The sequence below is a fragment of the Hyperolius riggenbachi genome, chromosome 3 (assembly GCF_040937935.1).
Source record: "Hyperolius riggenbachi isolate aHypRig1 chromosome 3, aHypRig1.pri, whole genome shotgun sequence".
Taxonomy (NCBI): Eukaryota; Metazoa; Chordata; class Amphibia; order Anura; family Hyperoliidae; genus Hyperolius; species Hyperolius riggenbachi.
Window position 1 is genome coordinate 386,833,192 of NC_090648.1, and position 24,065 is coordinate 386,857,256.

General features: G+C 44.2%; 1 protein-coding gene across 4 annotated transcripts in view; it reads left to right on the forward strand.

Annotated features, from left to right (window-relative positions):
* Positions 1–24,065, forward strand: part of DOCK2 (dedicator of cytokinesis 2) — a 566,587-nt gene that overhangs the window by 464,930 nt on the left and 77,592 nt on the right. For all 4 annotated transcript variants that reach the window (XM_068277401.1, XM_068277402.1, XM_068277403.1 and 1 more), the window contains 2 exons: positions 2,356–2,486; positions 17,357–17,519. In XM_068277401.1, coding sequence (XP_068133502.1) covers positions 2,356–2,486; positions 17,357–17,519 — 294 coding nt within the window. The remainder of the gene's footprint in view (positions 1–2,355; positions 2,487–17,356; positions 17,520–24,065) is intronic.

The following is a 24,065-nucleotide window of genomic DNA, read 5'->3' on the forward strand; positions in this document are numbered from 1 at the left end:
CACGTCACATTTGCTTTCTCATAGTATTGTAAAATGTGGGTTTTATGGTACTCAAAAGAAAAAATTATGATGCCCATAAAGGGAATCTGAAGTAAAAATAAACTTATGATAACATGAATTGTATGTGTAGTACAGCTAAGAAATAGAACAGCTAAGAAATAGAACATTAGTAGCACTGATATGCGTCTCATATTGTTTTTAGTACAGGAAGAGTTAAGAAACTTCACTTGTTAATCTATGCATAAGAGCTTCTCTGATCTCTCCAACTAATTTAGTCAGAGAGCAATGCTATTTTCTGAAGCACTTATCTCAGCCTGCCTATCACTGTTTCTTGTTTGTTTAAGGTTTTTCTGCCAGAAAGTTCAAAGGGTCATTAGCTCTGCTCTGTTTCATCATTTAAAATACAGAGTGTAATTTGTTAACTGCAAATATGATAGAATGATGTAATGTTATAGAAAAAGAGCTATATAACTGAAAACAAAAATATGACACTCTCTTCTGCGCTACTAATGTTCTATTAATTATCCCTACTACGCACACAATTTATTATCTCATAAGTTGTTGTTTTTTTCGCTTCAGTGTCACTTGCAGAGACTATTAGTTAAAGAGAGCCAAAAGTGGTCTCAAAAAAAAAAAAGAAGGCTACCTGATCCGGGGGGCTGAGCGCTTCAGGTAGCCCAAAAAAAAATGCCGCTCCCTGCCGCTTCTGTAGGTCGCATTGGCCCACTTTCACTTTCGTGACCTATAGATGCAAGGAGAGATTGTGTGTCTCTTGCAGGGAGGCAGGGGAGCAGCAGAGGCATGGCCAGGGAGAGAGAACTGCCCTCTGAAAACCCTGCAGGACTGCCCCTAGCGGGCATTTTGAACAGGGAATCCCTCTCCCTGTGTTTACCTCCGAGATAGTGACAAATATCTCAGGGGCTATAGTGCAGCAGAGAGCAGCAGTGTGGGGACACAGAGGCATGTCATAAGGCAGAGAACATGACTCTGTGTCCCATCTGCCCACCTTGGGTTCTCTTTAAAGTTTTTTGTAAGGTGTAAATTGCATTAAAACATACTAGTGGCCCATATGCAATTAACTTCTAGGAGATAATTTTCATTTTCTCTTTAAACTAACTTTTCAGCATGTTACAACTAAAAAAGTACCCAAAAGTCTGTGAAAAAGTACCATTAAATGAATTTTGAGTATTTTCTTGCTTGCTGGTGGCTTAAAAGGCATTTTATGACACGTTGCGAAAAATATCCCCTAGGAGAAAACTCAAGAGAAAAAGTGAATTGCATATGGGCCACTGTATTTAATTTCTTACTTAATTTTATTTTTTCTTTACTGTTTAACTGCCCTCATGGGAATAGTTTCTTATGGGAATAGGGAAATACGGACTTATGGGAATAGTTTTATGATCATGTCAATAAATACTTTAAAGAGTAACTGTCTATCATAAAATAAAAAAATCAATTCTTTATTTTTATCTTGTAAACATCTTATAAGGATGCTAACCAGGCAATCCAAAAGTTAAAAATCACTCTTTATTTTTCTTCTCCATAAAACATTATTCTCCAATTTCCCTGGCTCCTATTTGGTACATCTGCTGCACAAAGGAAGTTACAGGGCATGCTGGGTTTTCTTTACTTTCCCTCAGACTTAACTAATGCACCCTGATTGGCTGAAGCCTCTTTCCCTCTTGTTTTCCCCTCCCACCAGAGCAGTGCTTTTGGGCGCAGCTGGCGCCACCATAGAGTGTAATAGGGATTACAGCTATAGTGCGCTCAGTGAGTAACGTCGGCGCCGTCAGAAGACGAAGCCAAAGTTGCTTTTAAAACACAATAATTCGGCCTCCAGCATTAGCTGGAAGCCGAATTATATCATTCCCCACTATTCATGGCGTCCTGGAGGGGGAATAGTAATTAACACGGCCCGGACTTGTGCAGAAGCAGGATCAGCCATATACCGGCTGTATCCTGCGCCCAAGTCTACCGGCGCTGATTTCAAATGTATGCCCTCCCACACCTGTTTCTGTCTGATTGGCCAATATTTCTCAATGCACTTTCTACTGCTGACTTGGGTGTGAGTGTGTGAAGAGAGAGTATGGGAGGAAATGATATCAGTATTGGCTTCAAGATAGGCACAGACAAAAAGGAAAATCATAAGAAGGATTTTTTTTTTTACTATAGAAAAATCGCTAAAGTCAAAATGTGAACAGTGCAATCCATATATTGAGTAAGTAGAGCAAGTATTTATCTACTTATATATGTGAGTTTTTTTCTGAGATAGTATGGCTGACAGCTCCACTTTAAGGGTGTGATTGGTCTAGAAATTATACTGTTCATTAGCTACATCTCTTTTGTGTTTTGCAGCCTGATTTTGATGATGGACGGGTTGGCAGACCAAGATCCATGCTAAGATCTTATCGACAAATATCTATCATATCCATGTCATCATCCATAGGATCTGAATGCAACACTCCCAGCAAACCTGTCACAGAAAGGTTAGTTAAAACCTAATGACATTAGCTTCTTGTAAAACAGTCCTTGTTTGAAAATTTATGTTTTCTGACTGAAGGTGTTTTCAAAAAGAAAGCTGCTCACCACACATCACAGCAAGCAGGTAAGCACTAAATTGTTCACTGAAATATTTGTTTTATAGAAAAAAAACACATCACTACCATTCTTGTATTACTGGTGCGTGGAGAAGCGAAAATAAAAGGTGAGATAAAGAAAGAGTGAATTGGAGAGAACAAAAAAGGAAATGTGAGTGAGGCAGGGAATTGGGAAAGGAAGAATTGGAAACAAAAAGAGAGAAACAGACAGGATATTTGCTAGATTACCGACCAGGCAACAAAAGCAGTCGCTTCAGAGTCAAAGGGGCCCCATCAGCACATAAACCAGCCCTCGGCATCCTGTCAGCGGTGGCTGGATGGTATAATGGTTAAAGGGACTCTGAGCAGTGCAGTAACTATGGAAAGATGCATATCATTTTAAAGCTCTCTTTCTCCTTTCTGCCTATAGGGCGTGTCCTAGTGGCTGCAGCTCTGGTGCTTTGAGTCCGCCAGGAGAAAAGCGCAATATAAATGTTATTTGTCTTATCAAATGATGCCGTGCGGCTGCCTTCTCTGCTGGACTATCGTATTTACTGGGATGGAGGCTGCATGGTGGCTGTCTAGTTTGGGAGGAAATCGGTTGTTCGGTGGTGGGGGTGGTTATGTAATTCTGTCTGGGGAACCGCTTCCAGTTTGGCGGTGTCCAGAGCTTTCTGCTATTGCCAGGCTGGAGATGCAGGGGGAAAGTGCTGCTGCTGTGATATCTGGCGCCCTCTTCACAGAGGTGCCCCAGCCCCTCAGTGCAAATGTCCCAGCCATTCATCTCTCACTCTGCATTTTGCCGCTGCTATTCCCTGCATTGTGCACCCACAGAGGAAAGCAGGCTGTTGCCCATAGCAACCAGTAGCTCGGCTGCCCCGGTGTGTGTGGCATGTTGCTGTGCAGCTGCATCTTCTGATTCTATTACAACATGATGGGGGGGGGGGCCAAATCAGTTACTTTGCTTAGGACCCCATTTAGCCTTAATCCGGCTCTGTTTGCTAGTGCAGTAATATGGTAAAATGGTGCTCAAGTGTACAACCGAATGTCCCAACATTCTTGAGATCTGACAGAAATGGGTCCACTGGGCTTCTAAAGTCTACTGAAGGTATACAGTTTGATAAAACAAAAACAAAAAATACAACTTCCACACAAAAAAAAATGTAAAATTTGAAATACTTACACATACATTTACATTTCTCCCTGAGTACTATACATTTTATTTTTTCTACCTACTCTTGGTTTCACTAATCAATCTACCCGGCTGACAATGGCTCTGATTGTTCAACCCCTTCATAGAGGAATAGGGTTGTCTCTGTGCATCGGGTCATGTTTGGAGTATAGGCCAATACTTCTTTACGACTCCTTTCACTAGAGATGGCCCGAATAGTTTGCCAGCGAGCACTATTCGGCGATGGTCAGGTATTCATGCTCGCCGCGAGTGGCGAGCACTTGGCGCTATGCGACTCACCCCCATACATCATAATTGGGCTAAACTTTGACCCCTCACATTACAGTCAGTAGGCACATGACAGCCAACCAACCTGCACTCCCTCACGGACCCCTTCCCCCCCTGCCCCCTATAAAAACACCGCAGCACCCGCCATGTTCCAGTCTGTCTTCGGCTGGAATAGTTAGAGTAAGGGATTGAGCTTGCTGGAGATAGGGAAAGTGTTAGTTAGGCTTGTTTATTTTGATCCTTACTGGTTGATAGCTGTTTAATCATATTAAACAGCCGTTCTGAGGGCTACTTCATCCTTCTTACATAGTTATTTTAGTTGAAAAAAGACATACGTCCATCGAGTTCAACTTCTACTGTGTTTTTTTTTTTGTGTGTTTGTGTGCGACACTCCACAGCCCACAGGCACCCACCATTGTGCCCAGTGCCCACTACAAGCACAATAGTGCTCCAGGGCCTGTGTTATTATCACTGTATTGTGTTTGAACTATCTGTCTGATAGTTAGTGCCACACATGTGCCCACTTACATTGATATTCAATTGTGTGCCACATAAAAGCCCAAGCACATTTTTCCCACTACTGCTCCAGGATATCTGTTGTTATCCCTGTATTGTGTTTGATATGTTGTGTATCTCAGTGTGTGACACTACACAGCCCACTGACAACCAGAGCCGTGTACACTAGTGCTAATGTTGTTGCCATATTCAGTTGCAGGCACTGCATTACTTTTCACCTGTTGCAGGCACAGTACCCCAATTAAAAAAAAATGCCAGGCAGAGGCAGAAGCAGGCCACCCCGCTTCTGTGCTTCGGGGTTGTGCTGCTGTGATTTCCTGTGGCCCTGGAAGAATGCACAGTGTTCAGAGGTCATGTACCCTCAACCCCCAAAATTCTAGGGATGTGGTTGACTGGCTTACACGGCGCAAACACATCTTCTACAGCTTCCGCACGGAACCTCCTTGATGCACCATCCTCCTCCTGCTCTAGAGTTATTCACACATGATGCATTTAGTGATGCACTTGGGGTCAGCCAGCCAACACGCCCTTCAACGCCTGCTGTTGCCGCCACCCGAATGCTGACATTTCAAAGCTTACCAGTGTGGCATATTTTTGATTGTGTGCCTCTGATACCAGCAATGCCATCTGCAACCTCTGCCAAAAGAAACTGAGTCGTGGGAAGCCCAACACCCAACTAGGGACAACTGCTTTATGAAGGCACCTGATCGCAAAACACAAACACCAATGGTATGCACACATTAATAAAAGCAACACACAAATATAATAATGTTAGAAATATTTTTTTATAAATTTGACAAACATACTTTAAGAAAACAAAAGAAAATAATAGGTTGTTCAGTGATCCAGTCTGCTTGCTATCATCATAAAGTTCTATAATTAACTTCCCATCCCATCCAGGCCTCTGGTTCACGTGACATGATGCGGCGCCATGCTGGCCTGTTTACTTGAGCATAGCTTCACAAACTTAATAACATTTTGTTGTAAATGACAATATGACATTAACATTTTTAACAAAAACCAACAATCTTTTTTTTATAAATAACAACGCCTAAGTTGGTCCGTTCAGTTGAGCGTGCATGCAGCACCGACACAGCTAAGGGCCTTACAGACCTGTTACTGCCCAATCTCGTGTGGCTGCATGGTCTCATAACTAGTTAGCATTGGGGAGCTCCAGGACCTCTGTTATCACTGTGTTGTGTTTGCACTATTGCATTGCTCTGTGTCTGTGTGATATTCCACAAACAGAACAGTGTCATTGTGGGGCTGGGGGGAGGATAAGACCTTTTGTGGCCGCCTCGGTGAGGAAAAGGAGCTGGCTATCTTGGCATCCATCCTTGTTCAAATGGTGTCTTTCATGCTGTCCTGCCTGTTGAGGGAGGGACCCCCGTATAAAAATCGTTAAAGGAGAACGACCTATATTAAGTGTCAACGCTACTGGACCCTTGCTATAAACACAAAGTGGCAGAACTGTTGGGGTCTCACCACTTTTCAACGCTTAGCTCCTCTTGATGTTTGTATGCCCCTCTTAGTAAGCATACTGTGATGCCCAAGCCCGGTTGAGTGGGATACTCCCACTCGACACATTAACTGTTGGTTTATTTTGTTTTTGTTATACACCTCCCCCCCCCCCAAAAAAAAAAAAATCAAAAGTAAAAGAGTATTTCAAGCTAAATCAGTTTTGCAAGAGAACTAGAGCATGATCCCTGGGCAGAACAATAGAAACAAAAGGGAAGGCTATTCAAAGCAAGGTAATTGTGTGGGCGATGGGTGAAAAACGATGTTGGTTGTTCCCAACACTCAAAGAAGAGCTTATCACACAGATGAATGGAAGGCTCATGGTGAAGGAACTGCCTGTACAGGAAAGCCAGCTTGTGGGCATATTTGCAGGGTGCTGGCACTCGGATGGTCCCAGGCCAGTTCCAGTACATGTGGCCAGTGGCGGCTACAGGAATTTTTTTTAGGGGGTGCTATGCAGGTGCTGGACCAATTTCCGGGGTAGCTGATGGGCAAAAAATGGGTGTGGTCATGACCGGATGAGGGCGGGGCTAACTGTAATTTAACGTGAACCCGGGGTGAGAGTGATATGGAGGCTGCCACATTTATTTCCTTTTAAACAATTTTAGTTGCCTGGCAGCCCTGCTGATCTATTTGGCTGCAGTAGTGAACTGAATTACACCAGAAACAAGCATGCAGCTAATCTTGTCAGTTCTGACAATATTGTCAGAAACCCCTGACCTGCTGCATGCTTGTGTGAGCAGATTTAAACAAAAAACACATTCAATAATTTGGCAGATCTGACCCCAATATGCACAATCCTCAGCAGATCTGACCCCAATATGCACAAGCCTCAGCAGATCTGACCCCAATATGCACAATCCTCAGCAGATCTGACCCCAATATGCACAATCGTTAGCAGATCTGACCCCAATATGCACAATCGTTAGCAGATCTGACCCCAATATGCACAATCATTAGCAGATCTGACCCCAATATGCACAATCGTTAGCAGATATGACCCCAATATGCACAATCGTTAGCAGATATGACCCCAATATGCACAATCGTTAGCAGATATGACCCCAATATGCACAATCCTCAGCAGATCTGACCACAATATGCACAATCCTCAGCAGATCTGACCACAATAAAAGAGTATTTCAAGCTAAATCAGTTTTGCAAGAGAACTAGAGCATGATCCCTGGGCAGAACAATAGAAACAAAAGGGAAGGCTATTCAAAGCAAGGTAATTGTGTGGGCGATGGGTGAAAAACGATGTCGGTTGTTCCCAACACTCAAAGAAGAGCTTATCACACAGATGAATGGAAGGCTCATGGTGAAGGAACTGCCTGTACAGGAAAGCCAGCTTGCGGGCATATTTGCAGGGTGCTGGCACTCGGATGGTCCCAGGCCAGTTCCAGTACATGTGGCCAGTGGCGGCTCCAGGAATTTTTTTTAGGCGGTGCTATGCAGGTGCTGGACCAATTTCCGGGGTAGCTGATGGGCAAAAAATGGGTGTGGTCATGACCGGATGAGGGCGGGACTAACTGTCATTTAACGTGAACCCGGGGTGAGAGTGATATGGAGGCTGCCATATTTATTTACTTTTAAACAATTCTAGTTGCCTGGCAGCCCTGCTGATCTATTTGGCTGCAGTAGTGAACTGAATTACACCAGAAACAAGCATGCAGCTAATCTTGTCAGTTCTGACAATATTGTCAGAAACCCCTGACCTGCTGCATGCTTGTGTGAGCAGATTTGAACAACACGTTCAATAATTTGGCAGATCTGACCCCAATATGCACAATCATCAGCAGATCTGACCCCAATATGCACAAGCCTCAGCAGATCTGACCCCAATATGCACAATCGTTAGCAGATCTGACCCCAATATGCACAATCGTTAGCAGATCTGACCCCAATATGCACAATCATTAGCAGATCTGACCCCAATATGCACAATCGTTAGCAGATATGACCCCAATATGCACAATTGTTAGCAGATATGACCCCAATATGCACAATCGTTAGCAGATATGACCCCAATATGCACAATCCTCAGCAGATCTGACCACAATATGCACAATCCTCAGCAGATCTGACCACAATATGCACAATCCTCAGCAGATCTGACCACAATATGCACAATCCTCAGCAGATCTGACCACAATCAGCACCACCTGTTGAAAAAGAAAAACCCATTTACTCACCTACAGTCAGAAGACCTCCTGTCCCGACCTCCTGTCCCGACCTCCTTGTGGCGCGCAGCTCCCACGATCCTTCCCGACGTCACGTGACTTCCTGCCCACGCTGAGAGCAGGGCTACGGGAAAATGGCCACCCGAAGCCCTGCACTGCAGACTGCAAGTCTGCAGAGCAGGGCTTTCGGAAGCCATCTTACTGTAGCCCTGCTCTGCTGCTTCGGGCTGTCGCTGGGAACTGACTCGGCGTCTCTTAGACACCTGAAGTCAGTTCAAGCCAGGGGGTGCTTTGGGGGTGCTCGGACAATTCTAGGGGGTGCTTGAGCACCTAAAAGCACCCCCCTGGCACCGCCCCTGCATGTGGCACAATTTGAAAGTCAACCTTTGTAGATGGTCAGGGCTGAGGTTTGCAGTGTTCATTACCATCAAATTTTTCAGCGGAATGTCCACTCCCCACAGCTCTTGTCCAAGCTTGCAATTTATCTACAACAACATTTTCTGTGCGATGCTTCTCAGTTTTGTTGGATTAGAGATTGTTTTTACATTCACAACTTGAGAGAGCACAGGTATTTGTACACAGCACAACTTCTTTATGGCACAGGTACAGATCGTCTCTGGTTCCTGATATTATGATTAGGAGCAGCAGCACCCTTTCTTCCCCTTCTACTAGTGACTAGGGGTAAGCAAGGCTTTATGCCCATGCACTGAAAAAGTGAAAGTGCATAAAAACTCCACAAAAACATGCATGGGCGGCCCCGAGCCCCAACAAAGCAGGGCCCTTTGTGTTGTTCCTCCAGAAGGGAACCTGCCCCTTTGCCTTCGGCGCAGGCATCTCTACTAGAGGATCTGGGGTGACCCTTCCCCCGATTACTTGTTTAAGGTGCCCCCTTTTTCATCACTCCGGGGGGTCAGAGCTTACTTCCGCTGAAACTGATAACAACAGATACTACACTTGATATTAGCCAACAGGCCAAGAAGTGATTCCATTGCTTGCAAGCCTCCACTGCGTGGCTCTGCAGTGGAATTGTGGCACCACCACCACAATTGGCAGGCAGGCCTGCTGCCAACGTGACACCTGCTGACTTTACGTTTCAGAAAAAAAAATTGTAGAATTTTATGAATAAGTTTTACATTTTCAATATGGCAAAACCACACATAAGTTATATGTGTATTTTTACATTTTTCATAATTAACTTTGTCAAACAAGGTAAAATAAAAAAAGGAGGGTGCCAGTTCACACTTACCCCTCACCACCACTACTCTCCCTTCTCGTTCTTCGTTCTTCAGACACCTTGATGATGTTTTAGGTAGCCTGAATTTCATTGTTTGCAAGCCTCCACTGCATGACAATTGGTGGCACCACCACCACGAATGTCAGGCCTACTGCCAGCCTGCCACCCACTAACCACCAATGGCAACTGGCGGCAAGCCTCCACTGCATGACTCTGCATTAAAGCTGATGGTGACGCCACCACATTACCCCCACCATGAATGGCAGGCAGGTCTGCTGCCAGCCTGCCACCCACTGAACACCAATGGAAACCAGCTGCAAGCCTCCACTGCATGATTCTGCATTGGAATTGATGGTGACACCACCACATTCCACCCCCCCCCCCCATGAATGGTGGCAGGCCTGTTGCCAGCATGCCACCCCCTGAACACCAATGGCAACTGGCGGCAAACCTTCACTGTGTGACTCTGCATTAGAGTTGGGTGACACCACCACATCATCCCCACCACGAATGGCAGACAGGCCTGCTGTCAGCCCGACACCTGCAGCCTTAACATTTTTTGAAAATTATCATTGAAATGATATAAATATTGCCATGAAATTTAGCATTTTTTATAAATACATTTGTATTGTTTAATTTGGTATAAATCCCTTTTCTATACATAAATAACTTTCAAAATATTTTTTATCAATAACTTTCACAAATAGGCCCAAGACAAAAATAAAAATTCAGCTGTACACTGAGCTAGTTGAACGTGCATGCAGCGCCCACACACCTAAGGGCCTTACAGACCGCTCCATCTCGGTAAACGCTGCTTTTGGTCTGTCAGTGTGAAGCGGGCATAACCCTTATATTACCACTCTGGACATTTTGAAGCAGCCCTTTTTCTAAAATCTGGGAATGTACTGTGATGTCTGCCCTTTAGGGATTAAAATCCCTGACTCTGTGTTAAAATCTGACTCTGTGTTAACGCTGCAATTTTTGGTGGGACTTTTGGCATGGACCCCCCTCTGCCATGCCCCTGTCCAGGTTTTAGAGCCTTTGAAACAAGTTTTCCATCACTTTTGTGGCCAGAAACAGTCTTTGTAGTTTGTGAAATTCGCGTGCCCATTGAAGTCTATGGAGGCTCACCCGGTTCACGTGAATCCAAACTTTTTCCGGATGTTCGGATTCGACGTTCGCGAATGCAAAATCTGATGTTCACGACATCTCTACCTTTCACCAGACCTGACTGTCTACAATAAGTTTGTACAAACGGGATTTGTCCCTTCCCTTGGTTTTTCGGAATACCACCATTTTTCAATAAAGAATCTATGGATATCAGTGCCGCCTTTTTTTCCACCTGCATTTCTTCTGGCTCTCAAGTACTGGCCTTTAGAATACATCTCATTACTGCAGAATTGTGGAAGCAGTCTGTCCTCAGTAGGTTGTTACGATCTGTCGGCTTAGTGTAAAGATCTGTATCCAACCCATGATCTGTTACCACATTGACACATCCAGGTACCGGATGCAGGGCCGGACTTGTACTTTTCATTACCCTAGGCCAACTTTCACCAATCGCCCCTCCAGAGTCTAAAGATGTCTATCAATGATCTTGATTGTACAATCTTACCACTTTTATGTTATATAGGTACTACCTAAAGTAGCGGGATGATGATGCAGCGTAATATGGGAAGGCTTCCAGCAGGCAAAGTAAGGAGGGGAACAATGCTCAGCTGTTGCAGCTGAAAGATCAGGTGTTTGCTACATGGCCAGACTATGACTATGGCAGATATTCAATTGTGAGCTCCTCTGAGGACAGTCAGTGACATGACTATGTACTCTGCAAAGTGCTGCAGAAGATGTCAGTGCAATATAAATACATAATAATAAAAATTTGGTAGGACATTAGACTATGACAGGATTAGATTGTGAGCTTCTCTGAGGACTGTCAGTGACATGACTATGTTCTCTGTAAAGTGCTGCAGGAGATGTCAGTGCTGTATAAATACATAATAATAATAATAATAATAATATTGCATAATAATAATAATAATATGGTAGGACATTAGATTATGACCAGGGTTGCTCAAGTAGTACTTTTTAATACCCACCCGGATCCGGATCCGGGTACCCAGATATCTGGATCCGATTTGGGTACCCGGATCCGACCTTGCGGATACCCAAGTGAATTCGGGTATCTGACCAAATTACCCGCGGGTACCCGACCTATTCGGGTATCTGGATAGAAAAACCGGAAGTGCCCTTTAAATAGCTTTAAAAGGGGTTTTTAGGGTAAATGATGCATCATGGTTTTTTTAAAGGGAAACACTAATTTATTATTTGCTGGACATAAAATGAAAAAAAAAAAGCTGTCAACATCAGGAGACAGCGGTCGTGCAGCCCACATTGTATCCAAAGTCCAATCACACAACTGGGACATGACAGTTTTCAGCCCAGACACCTCCAAAAAATGACACCGCAATTGTGTTTTGGGTTGAATATAGGTGGTGGTATCAGCAGCAGTGGCCTGTGGCACTGTGGCGGTGGGAGCCAGCACCAGCTTGCTTCAGCCTCTTGAACTCCTCATGCTCAACAACATGTATTTTGGCCAGATGGGTGATGAAGCTGGAGGAGCCATACTTGTAGGGGTCACAACCTCTGCTCATCTGTAGTTTGCACACATTGCATATGGCAAACTTGCTGTCCAATGAGGGCAGAGTGAAAAACCGCCAGATTGGGGAGGTGAAGATTCCCCTGCGGCCTGAATGGGATGCTGCGGCATTTCTCCCTGTGGCGGTTGGGGGTTGAGTGGTGCGGCTGGTGGTAGCGGCAGAAGGATGTGGTGGGTCTCGCATTCCACGGCCACTGTCTGCAATGCTGATCCTCCGTGCCAAACCCACCGATGCATCCTCCTCCTCACAGTCAGAGCATCCCCATCCTGTGGATGGTAGTCACGAACCTTCATCCCATCATCAACATCATACCCCCCTCCTCAAAACCCAGAACATCCTCCTCAAACTCCTTGCGGCTAAAAACCCTAAGTTGAATCGTGGCGCCTGGAGCGAAAAGCTCACTGACTGAGGGTAGGCTGCCCGCTGGGGTCAACACTGTCACGGCAGACCTTCTGAGGGTGGCCGTAATGTTGCTCCCTGTCCTCTTGCCCTTGCTGCCCCTCCCCCGGCTGCCGGTGCCAGCAGACATAGTACAACTTATACGTGATGATGTCACTAGATGATGTGGGGTACTTTTACTTTAATGAAATCGGGGTTGGACTTTACATCAAATCAGCACGGAGTGACAGACCGCAGAGTAGAGGACAGACAGTGCACACTATCTGTCTAACTGTCACACTGACTATGCTCAGCACAGCAGCACTGCAGTAATCTGTAGTAAGCTAACACAGTACTACTCTCTCTAACAACTAACTGCAGTACTAACTAACTATATAATACAATACAATAACACAGTAATTCTATTCCCTAACCTATACTGTCCTGCTGGCCTGCACAGCACACACAGACACAGACAGGACCTAACTGAGTGAATGAAACCAAACAATTACAACAATGGAACAATAGTGTAGTGAAGGTGTTTAGCACTCAAAGCTTTAGGTTTATCACTGTATACAGGCAGCACTTGCTAAGCCAACAGCACTGGAGCAAGTCAGTGACCAGCCAGCCAGCCAGCCACACAAGCAAGTCTCATCATGCCAGCCCTCCTTATTACACAGGGGGGCTGGCCAGGGTTCCCGTCTGTGATTGGGTGCCAGGGCTTCTGCTGGGAGCCCTCTGATTGGCTGGGAGCCCTCTGATTGGCTCAATGACATCATCTCCCTTGTTACAGTACCCAGATACAGATACCCGTCGGATATCCGTGGGTACCCGCGGGTATCCGGATTATGCGGCCAGACACCCGCATAGAGCTATCCAGATATTGGCCCAGGTATCTGGATCTGGATCCGACCCAGATAGTGTAAAAATGGTTGGGTACCCGGGTTTACCCGGGTACCCGGATCTGGATGAGCATCCCTGATTTATGACTATGGTAGGATTAGATTGTGACAGTCAGTGACATGACTATGTACTCTCTAAAGTGCTGCAGAAGAGGTCAGTGGCGTGCTATATAAATACATAATCAGGGCCGCTTCTCTCATGAATCAAGGTGAAACATTTGCACCAGGCGCAGAGATTGCAGAGGCAGCATGTTTGTACTGTGTTTACACTAACAGCATGCAGTCAGAGTAGGAGGAGATAAAGCAGGTGAGGAATAGCAGCTTGTTGTGTGAGGAGTCTGACAGTGAGTGAGGAGGGAAGAGGCAGGAGAGCAACAGTGTTTCATTTGACTTGCACAGCAGAACGGAGGAGGTGGCACTGCTGTCCTGACTGAGGAGGAATGGAGTGGCTCAGTGTAAGCAGTTTGTTTGGCACAGACTCACAGCCAGCCCATGTGCTTTTGTGTTGAGCTGCAGCATGTCCCATGAGAACATTATATGAAGCAAAGTAAATAGCCGCGTGCTGTGCAATCATTCCAAATCTGTAAGGGGGGTGGGGGTGGGGTGCATCCTCACAGGTTTGCCTCAGGCAGTAAAAGGTCTAGAACCAGCCCTGTAAATAATAATAATAATGTGGTAGGATATTAGACTATGACTATGGGAGGGATTAGATGGTGAGCTCCTCTGATGGCTGCCAGCTACAGGAGCATGACCGAGGAGTGACAGCAGCACAACCAAGTAGGCCGAAAGGACACTGAGGGATCTGATGGACTTTGGGGAGGCTGGAGGAAGCCCCAGGTAAGTATAGGAAACTTAAGGTTTCCTTTAGATTACAACTGACCTGACAGGGAGGGAAATGAAGGCTGGCATCAGTAGTGTCTGAATCTCACACCTGAAACAAGGATGCAGCTAATCCAGTCAAACTTCAGTCAGAGCACCTGCATGCTTGTTCGGGGCTATGACTAAAAGTACTACAGGCAGAGGATCAGCAGGACAGCCAGGAAATGTGCATTGTTTAAAAGGATTTAAATATGGAAGCCGCCATATCTATCTCTGGTCACAGCATTTATGGCATCCATTAAAGTCAGGGGTAACAGTAACATTTATGTTTTCACAATATATTACCACCTGCTCTTATGTGCTGACCCTGGAGTTGGTCACTGAGATCAGGAGGTGGGCTGTGTGCAGGAAGTAAGAGATGACGATACTGCTGGATGCTTCTAGGCTGGCAATGATGGAAGTAGGGGACTCAGGCTGAAGAATCGGGAGTGGAAATACAGTAATGTCAGTGGAAGCAGGCTAGCTAGAGGAATGCTTCTGTCAAGGCTGGCCTGGCAGATAACTAAACCAAGGGAGAACATGCTGCACGCAGAGCCAGAAACATGAAAAAGCCTCTAATTACCCGCAATTCCTCCACTGATTTCAGATGTACTTCTTCTTCTTCCCAGATGCAGAAGTGGTAAAGAGGCGCCCAATTTCTATAAAATACTCTAAAATCAATAAAATAACAAAATGAGGTGGCTTACCTCACAGACGACAACTCACTTTGATAAGGAAGTTTAATTGGAGATTTAGCATAGGCAACGCGTTTCGTGGGACCAAGAACACTTCCTCAGGCCAAATAAAGTGCCGTTGTGGTCTAACAACCGCATTTGGGGCACCTCAAATGCGGTTGTTAGACCACAACGGCACTTTAGTTGGCCTGAGTAAGTGGGCTTGGTCCCACGAAACGCGTTGCCTGTGCTAAATCTCCAATTAAACTTCCTTATCAAAGTGAATTGCCGCCGGTGAGATAAGCCATCCCATTTTGTTATTTTATTGATTTTAGAGTATTTTATAGAAATTGGGCGCCTCTTTACCACTTCTGTGCCATATTCCCCCCACTTGCCTGGGTGGGGAACCTTATGCACCTGAACCAAGGTGGGATCCCACCACCTGTGGTAATCAAGGTACGCAGGATCTTTTTGCTAAGAGTGCGACCAGACCCAGGATTGCTGGTATACCTAAATGGAGTCAGGTTTAAACACTCCACTTGCTTGAAGCGGTCGGTTTCCCCGTGTGCAACCCACCTTTGTGAGTACCCCTTTTTCAGAAGTTTTTTTGAACACCTATTTATTGAGACATACTGCACCATTTGGGCTCCCGTTGTCTCTGTGTTTTTTCCCCTCCAGTACTCTATACTCTTCCCAGATGCGTCACTGCCCACAGTGCCCCTTCTGTAGTAACCAGTCCGTCCACGTCGTCCTCTTTGAATCTCCTGGCTGGAGTAGTCTCTGTTTAACTTCTCCCCTCAGTGTCAGAGACGGGAGGAGGGGCACTCCACGAGTAGAGCATGCTGAAGAGAGACTCGAGGACGAAGGAAGTGCCAATAGACAGGACACGGATGCTCCGGTCTGGCAGCTCTGCATGATGAGGAGAGCCCATGCACCCTTGCTCTCCTCCCGCCCTAAGCACCGGCCTTTGTGGACTTCCCACAAAACCAGACCTGACCGGACATTTACCTCTTCCACCGTTAATAATAAAGCCTCCAAAGCCTCAGAGACCCTGATATCAGCCACTAATAAGTTTACTGGAGTGGTTCTATGTCCAACCAGCTGTAAATGCCAAGATACTGGTTGGTTATGGTTTTCTCTCTAAGTTCTATAAGTTACATATCCAAGTACATTTTTGTTTGAATACTAGAATTCATTGTATTCTAATATATAGCTTTTGCTTTTAAAGGCCTTGTATACACATATTTTTCTGAGAATTATGTAGTTAAATGGATGCGTGTACTTCAATGATATGATTTCATACAAAGTAACTTTTTGTTGAACAATTGTATTTAAATTCTAAAGACATCAAGAAAAATGTATAGTGGAAAAAAAAAGCCTGCGAGGGACCTCTCTCCACAAAATCTAGATGTCAATGTCTTAGATTTGAATGGCAATATACAAAGGTTTCTCCATTCCTCAGCCATGAGCCAAGATGGTAATATCATAATCCTAATCTCCTGTTTCCCTCAGGACACAGTGCAATAAGCTTAGCATCTGAGCTCATCCTCCCCTGCATAGGCCCAGGTCTTCAGTTTCCCTCTTCCCAAGCATATAGCAATCTATCCAGATCTTCTAGGACTCTAAAATGGGTGGTACTCCCCCTGGCATTAGCTCTGGTAAAAAGGCCCACAATCAGGTGTTAATTAACTCTTGTGTTATCACATCCTTTTCAGATATTAGTGACTTAAAGAGTAACTGTCAGGCTGCAAAAGCTAATTTAAACCTCTATTCTCCTGTGTTAAACAGTTTAGAAGGAAGCCAAAAAGGCAATACTGCAGTTAAAAATCTCTCTTACTTTAGATGTTTGCTGACAGCAAGGCTCCGTATTCCCAGGCTCCTAAGGAGGACGCAAGCCGAATAACAGATACTGCAAAGCATTCTGGGGCCCTCCCCTGGCTGCTAGTGAGGCTCAAGTTTCAACAGCATGTAACAGTCTAGCTCACAGCACTAATAAATCTCCGGGCAGAGTACACTGCAGGAGTCCGCTATTGTTCCTAGCCACATGGCTAATTAATATTCACTGCACAGTAGTGTTATTCATTACCAGCGTTTGTGAGAGTGGAATCATCAGGAAGCAGGCAGGACATGACGACATATTTGGCTTCATAGGAGACAGACAAACATGGAGCCTGCCATGAGCTGTCAGGAGCATCATTCTCTGCAAATACTATATAAAAATTATGTGAAGTACAAACGTGGACAGTGAAATGCATATGTAATGTAAGTACAGCCAATCTTTAGCTACTGATATATGTGTTTATTTTCTCTGAGACCTTATACCTAACAGCTCCTCTTTAACACCTGTGACTTTAGTGCTCTGGTATGCTTTTGTTTATATTTTTTCATTTACTTTTTGTTTTCCAAGTTTTGATCTTGAAGTTGGGATGTCTAAACCAAAACCTCAAGGACATGATGATGGTTCGGTTTCAGTAACAAGTGAAAATGAAGTCAAGCTACGAAGATCTCGTAAGAAAACAAAAAGAAGCAGTGTAGTGTTTGTTGATGAAAAAACATCAGAGTCCAAAAGAGTAAGTGAAATTCCTCATCTCTTCTCTGTTTCAGAAAAACAAAATTAGACTCTTAAAACATTCTATTTTTCAGCTTATTTATAAAACGTGTGACTAATTTTAATTGTATGTGGTTTTTCAAAAATGTTGTCTGTATGTTACACATATAGAGCAACTCGAGGTATGTATAATATGTACATTATGCATGCATTGTGTACATAACGCAAATTGCAGTAGGTGCACAATATGCATTATGTTTCTCGTGTAAACAGCGGTAAGATTGTACACAGCAATTTAATGAATGATCCCCAAGGAGAGATCATGAGTTAATAATTGTGTGTGCATGACAATTTTACTGTAGGTTAGTAAATCAACCCCCTTATATGGAATTTCAATACAGGGTGGTGCTGGACTTATTTTGACTTTTTATTTAATAGATTCTAATTCACAGAAAATATTATTTATATGTATCCAAACACAGGACAAAAAAATAATATATATATATATATATATATATATATATATATATATATATATATATATATATATATACTCCCTTATAAATATGATATTGATAGTACTCTAAATTGTGCAGATTTCCATTTTTTTACTATAGATAAATAGGTACAAAGGGAATAAATGAAAAATTATAAATATTTAAATAACATAGAAATGCAATTAAAGGGACACTGTAGGGGGTCGGGGGAAAATGAGTTGAATTTCCTCGAGGCTTCTAATGGTCCCCCGCAGACACCCTGTGCCCGCGCAGCTACTCACCGATGCTCCGGCCCTACCTCCGGTTTACTTCTGGAATTTCAGACTTTAAAGTCTGAAAACCACTGCGCCTGCGTTGCCGTGTCCTCAATCCCGCTAATGTCACCAGGAGCATACTGCGCAGGCCCAGTATGGTCTGTGTCTGCGCAGTACGCTCCTGGTGACATCAGCGGGATTGAGGACATGTCAATGCAGGCGGAGTGGTTTTCAGACTTTAAAGTCTGAAATTCCAGAAGTGAACCGGAGGCGGGGCCGGAGCATCGGTGAGTGGCTGCACGGGCACAGGATGTCTGCGGGGGACCGTTAGAAGCCCCGGGTAAGTTCAACTCATTTTCCCCCGACCCCTCTACAGTATCCCTTTAAATTCTGAGAGAATCAAGTTTCAAACCCTAAAGTCCATCAAACATGAATTCCTAATAATAGACTGCCAATAGATGGTTATATCACACTATACCAGTACATTCAAGTGATCACCATGCACCCCATTCACACTAGAGACACCTGATTCCCATATAATATCTTTGTTCTATCTAAAAGTCCTGTAGAATCTATACCAACACCGTAGAATTATGTATTGCACAAGATACTGTTATCTGGGGACTGTCCGCTGGTTAATAACTTGTGAACTCAGTGTATTATACACAAATAGATTTCCCGTATGTACAGAGTCTTACTGCCATAAAAGATCATAAAATACCAGAATGGGTCTGTGATGGTTTGAGAAAGGACTGAAGCAGCCCGAAACGCCTGTGTGTCACCTTCTACTTACTCACACAGCTTTGAACCTGTATTTTATGGATTAATTAATAAAGATGGATTTTTGATGGTGCGGATCTTGCAGAGTGGATGCAAGCATTTGTTACTCCAGAGTTGATCCCTGCACTTCGAACAACTATTGGTGCAGAAGCAATTACTAAAAATTGCTATATAAGATCACTCACGTCTCTAGCAGCTTGTAGGTACTCCACTGCGGGCTCCGGCCGGTAGCCTCGCAGTTCGCTTCCACTCTGAAGATTCAAAGAAGCTGCCCTCCATGCTGCGTCTGTCAGCGTAGTCCCGCAGTCCTGTAGCGGCTTTATTCGCCGGGGAGACGCGGCTTCCGGGCAGATTGCTATCTGGAAGTGACGTCACTTCCCCATGGGTGTCCCTGCATTCCACCTTGCATTCCACACACAGCCACCGGTCTCCAGGCCTGTGTAGGTGGACCATGGGATGAGCAAAAATTTCTAGTTTCGATAGCTATATGGCTATCTTCCTCAGGATCAAACTTGATACATAAATCCACGGTGTTGGTATAGATTCTACAGGACTTTTAGATAGAAGAAAGATATATATTTTTTTCTTTTACTGTGTTTGGATACACATAAATAATCTTTTCTGTGAATTAGAATCTATTAAATAAAAAGTCAAAATAAGTCCAGCGCCACCCTCTATTGAAATTCCTTTTTTAAGTGTTTTGGTAGGGGACAGTAGGATACCCCAGACCTTGAGGGAAAGGCAGCAGGAGGAAGTGGTAACGCACCCAAAAATAACAGCAGCGGCCTTCAATAATTATCCTTCAACCCCCGTATATGTCTTATACCATGATTTATCTTACCACTACCCTGATTTACGTAGCTCTGGTAATATGTCTGTGCATGAAGTGCATTACCATATAAATTCTCACATTACCCATATGCTGCGGGTTGTGGTGATACACAATGTGATACTCAGTTGATGAAAGTACCAGTAAAAATGCAGTGCGCAAGCAGCGTACAACATTATTACCGGAGTTACATGATTCAGGACCCTCATCTGTTTTATCTCATGAATTAGTGTTCCTTATAGTTACAGTGAAAAATAAGGTGAGATAATTCAAAAGAATTGTGAATAAACCCCTATCTGAGAAGAACAGTAACCTTTTGTGGTGGTGGGCACACAAATTTGCCCACATTTGAATTCAATGTGCATTTGATACTTTCCTAAAGGAGAAAATGTACAGATTTATGCTGCTTCATGCCATTATCATTTGTTTTGTAGAGTTGATCGGAACAGCCAAATTCCGACATCGTCAAAATTCTGTGCTCTGCAGACAAATACAGAATTTTGTGATCCAATATTCGTGTTTGGGAAGACATTTTCTGTTGAAGTCAATGGCGCCACTTTCCATGGTTAAGAGCAAAATGTACATGCTATCGTCACCAAATTTGCCATGTTTGTTAGGAAGGTCAGTAGAAACATGGTAAAAAAAGATGTGAAAAGATCATGTAGTTTTTGAAAAAAATTGCATGTTAAAGAGGCCTCCCTTTGTCACCCATTCTGGCTATTCCAGCCTGCATGGGTGACAAGGGGTTAATGAGGCTTGGGAGGACGGATGCCATGCTGTTTGTTTCCATGAAATGCATACAATGTGAATGAAGAACTCAGCATGCAGTATAGTGTACCACAGCAAAGTGTCATTTTACCCAGTTTAACCACTTCACCTCTAGAGATGGCCCGAACCTCAGATTTTCAGTTCGTGAACCGGGTTCGCGAACTTCCGCAAGAGTTCGGTTCTTGCGGACTTTCGTGAACCGCAATAGACTTTGATGGGAAGGCAAACTTTGAAGACTAGAAACACTTATTCTGGCCACAAAAGTGATGGAAAAGATGTTTCAAGGGGTCTAACACCTGGAGGGGGGCATGGTGGAGTGGGATAGATGCCAAAAGTCCCAGGGGAAAATCTGGATTTGACGCACAGCAGCGTTTTAAGGGCAGAAATCACATTGAATGCTAAATTGCAGGCCTAAAGTGCTTTAAAACATCTTGCGTGTGTATACATCAATCAGGGAGTGTAATTAGAGTACTGTTTCACACTGACACACCAAATCACTGTGCAACGCACTGCAAACAGCTGTTTATGTAGTGACGGCCATGCTGGACTCGTGCGCACCATGGCGAGATTGCTCTTCCTCAGTGATATCAGGTAATGTCTGACTGCCTTATCAACTTTCGATGGTTCTATCTCTACCATTGTTAGAGCTTACATCTATTTTTTTAAACTACATTTTCTGCTGGCTGTTCAGTAACTGTAATGAGAATCTGGTATGGAGGGCAAGTCTGCCATTGTGAGTGTCCACGGGTAATGGCCGAGGAATCAGGGTTCAATTCCGGTCCAGAGTGGGAGCAGGAACGGCTGCCACACATCCAAGGAAGGCAGTAGGCATGGCATGCACGTCCCGAGGTAGTGACCAAAAATAACAATACAGGAGGACTTTCTAGGCCCTGCTGTATATGACACAGATTGACTTTACTACCTGTAACGAGAATCTGTTATGGAGGGCAAGTCTGCCATCCATTCAAGTTAGAGGTATGCACTGACTGCCAGGTATAATACAAAGTGCAGTCACAGATGCAGTGAAAGGTATGCAGTGACTGCAAACAGTTGTTTGTGTAGTGACGGCCGTGCTGGACTGGTGCGCACCATGATGAGAGTGCAGGTGAAGGTCCTTTCTGACAGGACGCTTGAGGCAGGGGAAGACAGAAGTTGGATGGCAAATTGTGACAGCTCTGGCCACAGGTCAAACCTGCGCACCCAGTAGTCCATCGCTGCTCATACTGTCGATGTTTTTTTCTCTACCATTGTTAAAGAAAGTGCATGGCCGGGGAGTCAGGGTTCAATTCCAGTCCGGAGTTGGAGCCTGAGAAACGGCTATCACCACACCTCCAAGGAAGGCAGCAGGCATGGCATGCAAGTCCCGAGGCTGTGACAAAAAATAACAATACAGGAGGACTTTCGAGGCCCTGCTGTATATGACACTACTAATCGACTTTACTACCTTTAACGAGAATCTGTTATGGGGGGCAAGTCTGCCATCCATTCAAGTGAAAGGTATACACTGACTGCCAGGTATAATACAATGTGCAATCACAGATGCAGTGAAAGGTATGCAGTGACTGGTATTACAATACAATGTGCAGCTGTCACACAGGTGCAGTTAACAGGTATGCTTGAAGTGGTATATTACGCAGTGTCCAGTCACACAGGTACTGTGAACAATTATGCAATGACTGGTATTACAAATGTGCACCTGTCACACACACACAGGTACCGGACAGGCACAGTGACACTGCGTGCGCTCACGTAGATAGGTGGGTGCACTGAAGCTAACAATCGGTAGTAGGTATATGCAGTGATTGGTATTACAATGTGCACCTGTCACACACACACACACAGGTACCGGACAGGCACAGTGACACTGTGTGCGCTCACGTAGGTTGGTGGGTGCACTGAAGTGAACAACAGGTAGTAGGTATATGCAGTGATGGGTATTACAATGTGCACCTGGCACACACACAGGTAGTCACTGAATGTGCTGGGCCTGGCAGTGGCACACACAGTAGGAATTACCAAGGCTGTCTATGCAACACAAGTGTCAGTGGGCCACACACAAAAAAAAAAAAATAGATCACAAGAACAAGATTAGCTCTCAAAAGAGCTGCTGAGGGGTGCTTTTTTAGCAATAAGTATCAGCAAGGAGCAAGCTAAGAAGCCTACAAGAGCCTAACTAAGCTTTCCCTATGAGAGTCTGCAGCAGCTTTCCCTTCTCTAATTAATGCAGGCACACGAGTGAGTGAAAAGCCTGATGCTGCCTGCCTTTTATAAGGGGGGAGTGGCTCCAGGAGGGAGTGTAGCCTGATTGGCTACAATGTGCCTGCTGACTGTGATGAAGAGGGTCAAAGTTGACCCTCATGATGCACTATGGGGGCAAACCGAACTTCCGGAAAAGTTTGCGGTTCTCCCCGATCGCAAACCCGGAAGTTCGCCGGTAACCATTCGCCGTTCGGGCCATCTCTATTCACCTCCAAGGGTTTTTCCCCTTAAAAAACCAGAGCATTTTTCACCTGTCAGCACTCCTTCCACTCATTCGCCTATATCTTTATTATTACTTATCACAATAAAACAAATTAATCCATGCCATGCACTGATGAGGATCAAACAATCCGAAACAGTCTGTATGCATGTTGGATTATTATGGCTCTGTACAAATTAACAAGCTGACACATCATTGCATTCCAGCGGTTCTGGAGGTGTGTTTAGCTTCTAAGGGTACAATGGTTAATTTGCATATATTCAGCAGTGTTGCTCTGGGAGACATCTCAAGCTCACTCCAACCTGAATTATCGCAAATTCTTTCTGTTTTATTAAAGCAAACTTTTGTTTTTCTTAACATCTTAGTATGGGGGCTTTTAGGACCATTGTAGTCCCTTACACACTCCAATGAGTTCTGGGTCACCATGAGCCTGCTGGTTAGTCTGTGCCTCACAATAAAACAATCTATATCTTGCCACCAATTGGGCTTTCTTTTGGGGGTACTTTTTGCTAAGAATTATTTTATTCTAAATGTATATTAACAGGAAAAAGAAGAAAAACATGGAAAACAATTCATTATTTCTCAGTTTTCAGACATCATAGTTGTAAAATAATACATGCCACCATAATTAAAACCCACATATTTTATTTGCCCATTTGTCCTGAGTATTGCAATGTTTAAAATGCTCCCTAATACAGGGTATGGCGCCAATATTTGGAATTAAAGGTGCATTTTTTCAGTTTTGTGTCCATCCCTAATTACAAGCCCATAATTTATAAAGTAACAGTAATATACCCTCTTGACATACATAATAAAAAAGTTCAGTCCCTAAGTTAACTATTTATGGTTTTCTTATTGTATTTTTTTTTATTTTTTACAAAAAAAAAAATTGGGGCGTGTAGGAGGTAAGGGGTCAATTTAAAAAGTAAAAATAGGTCTTATAAGATGTCCTTGCGCATAA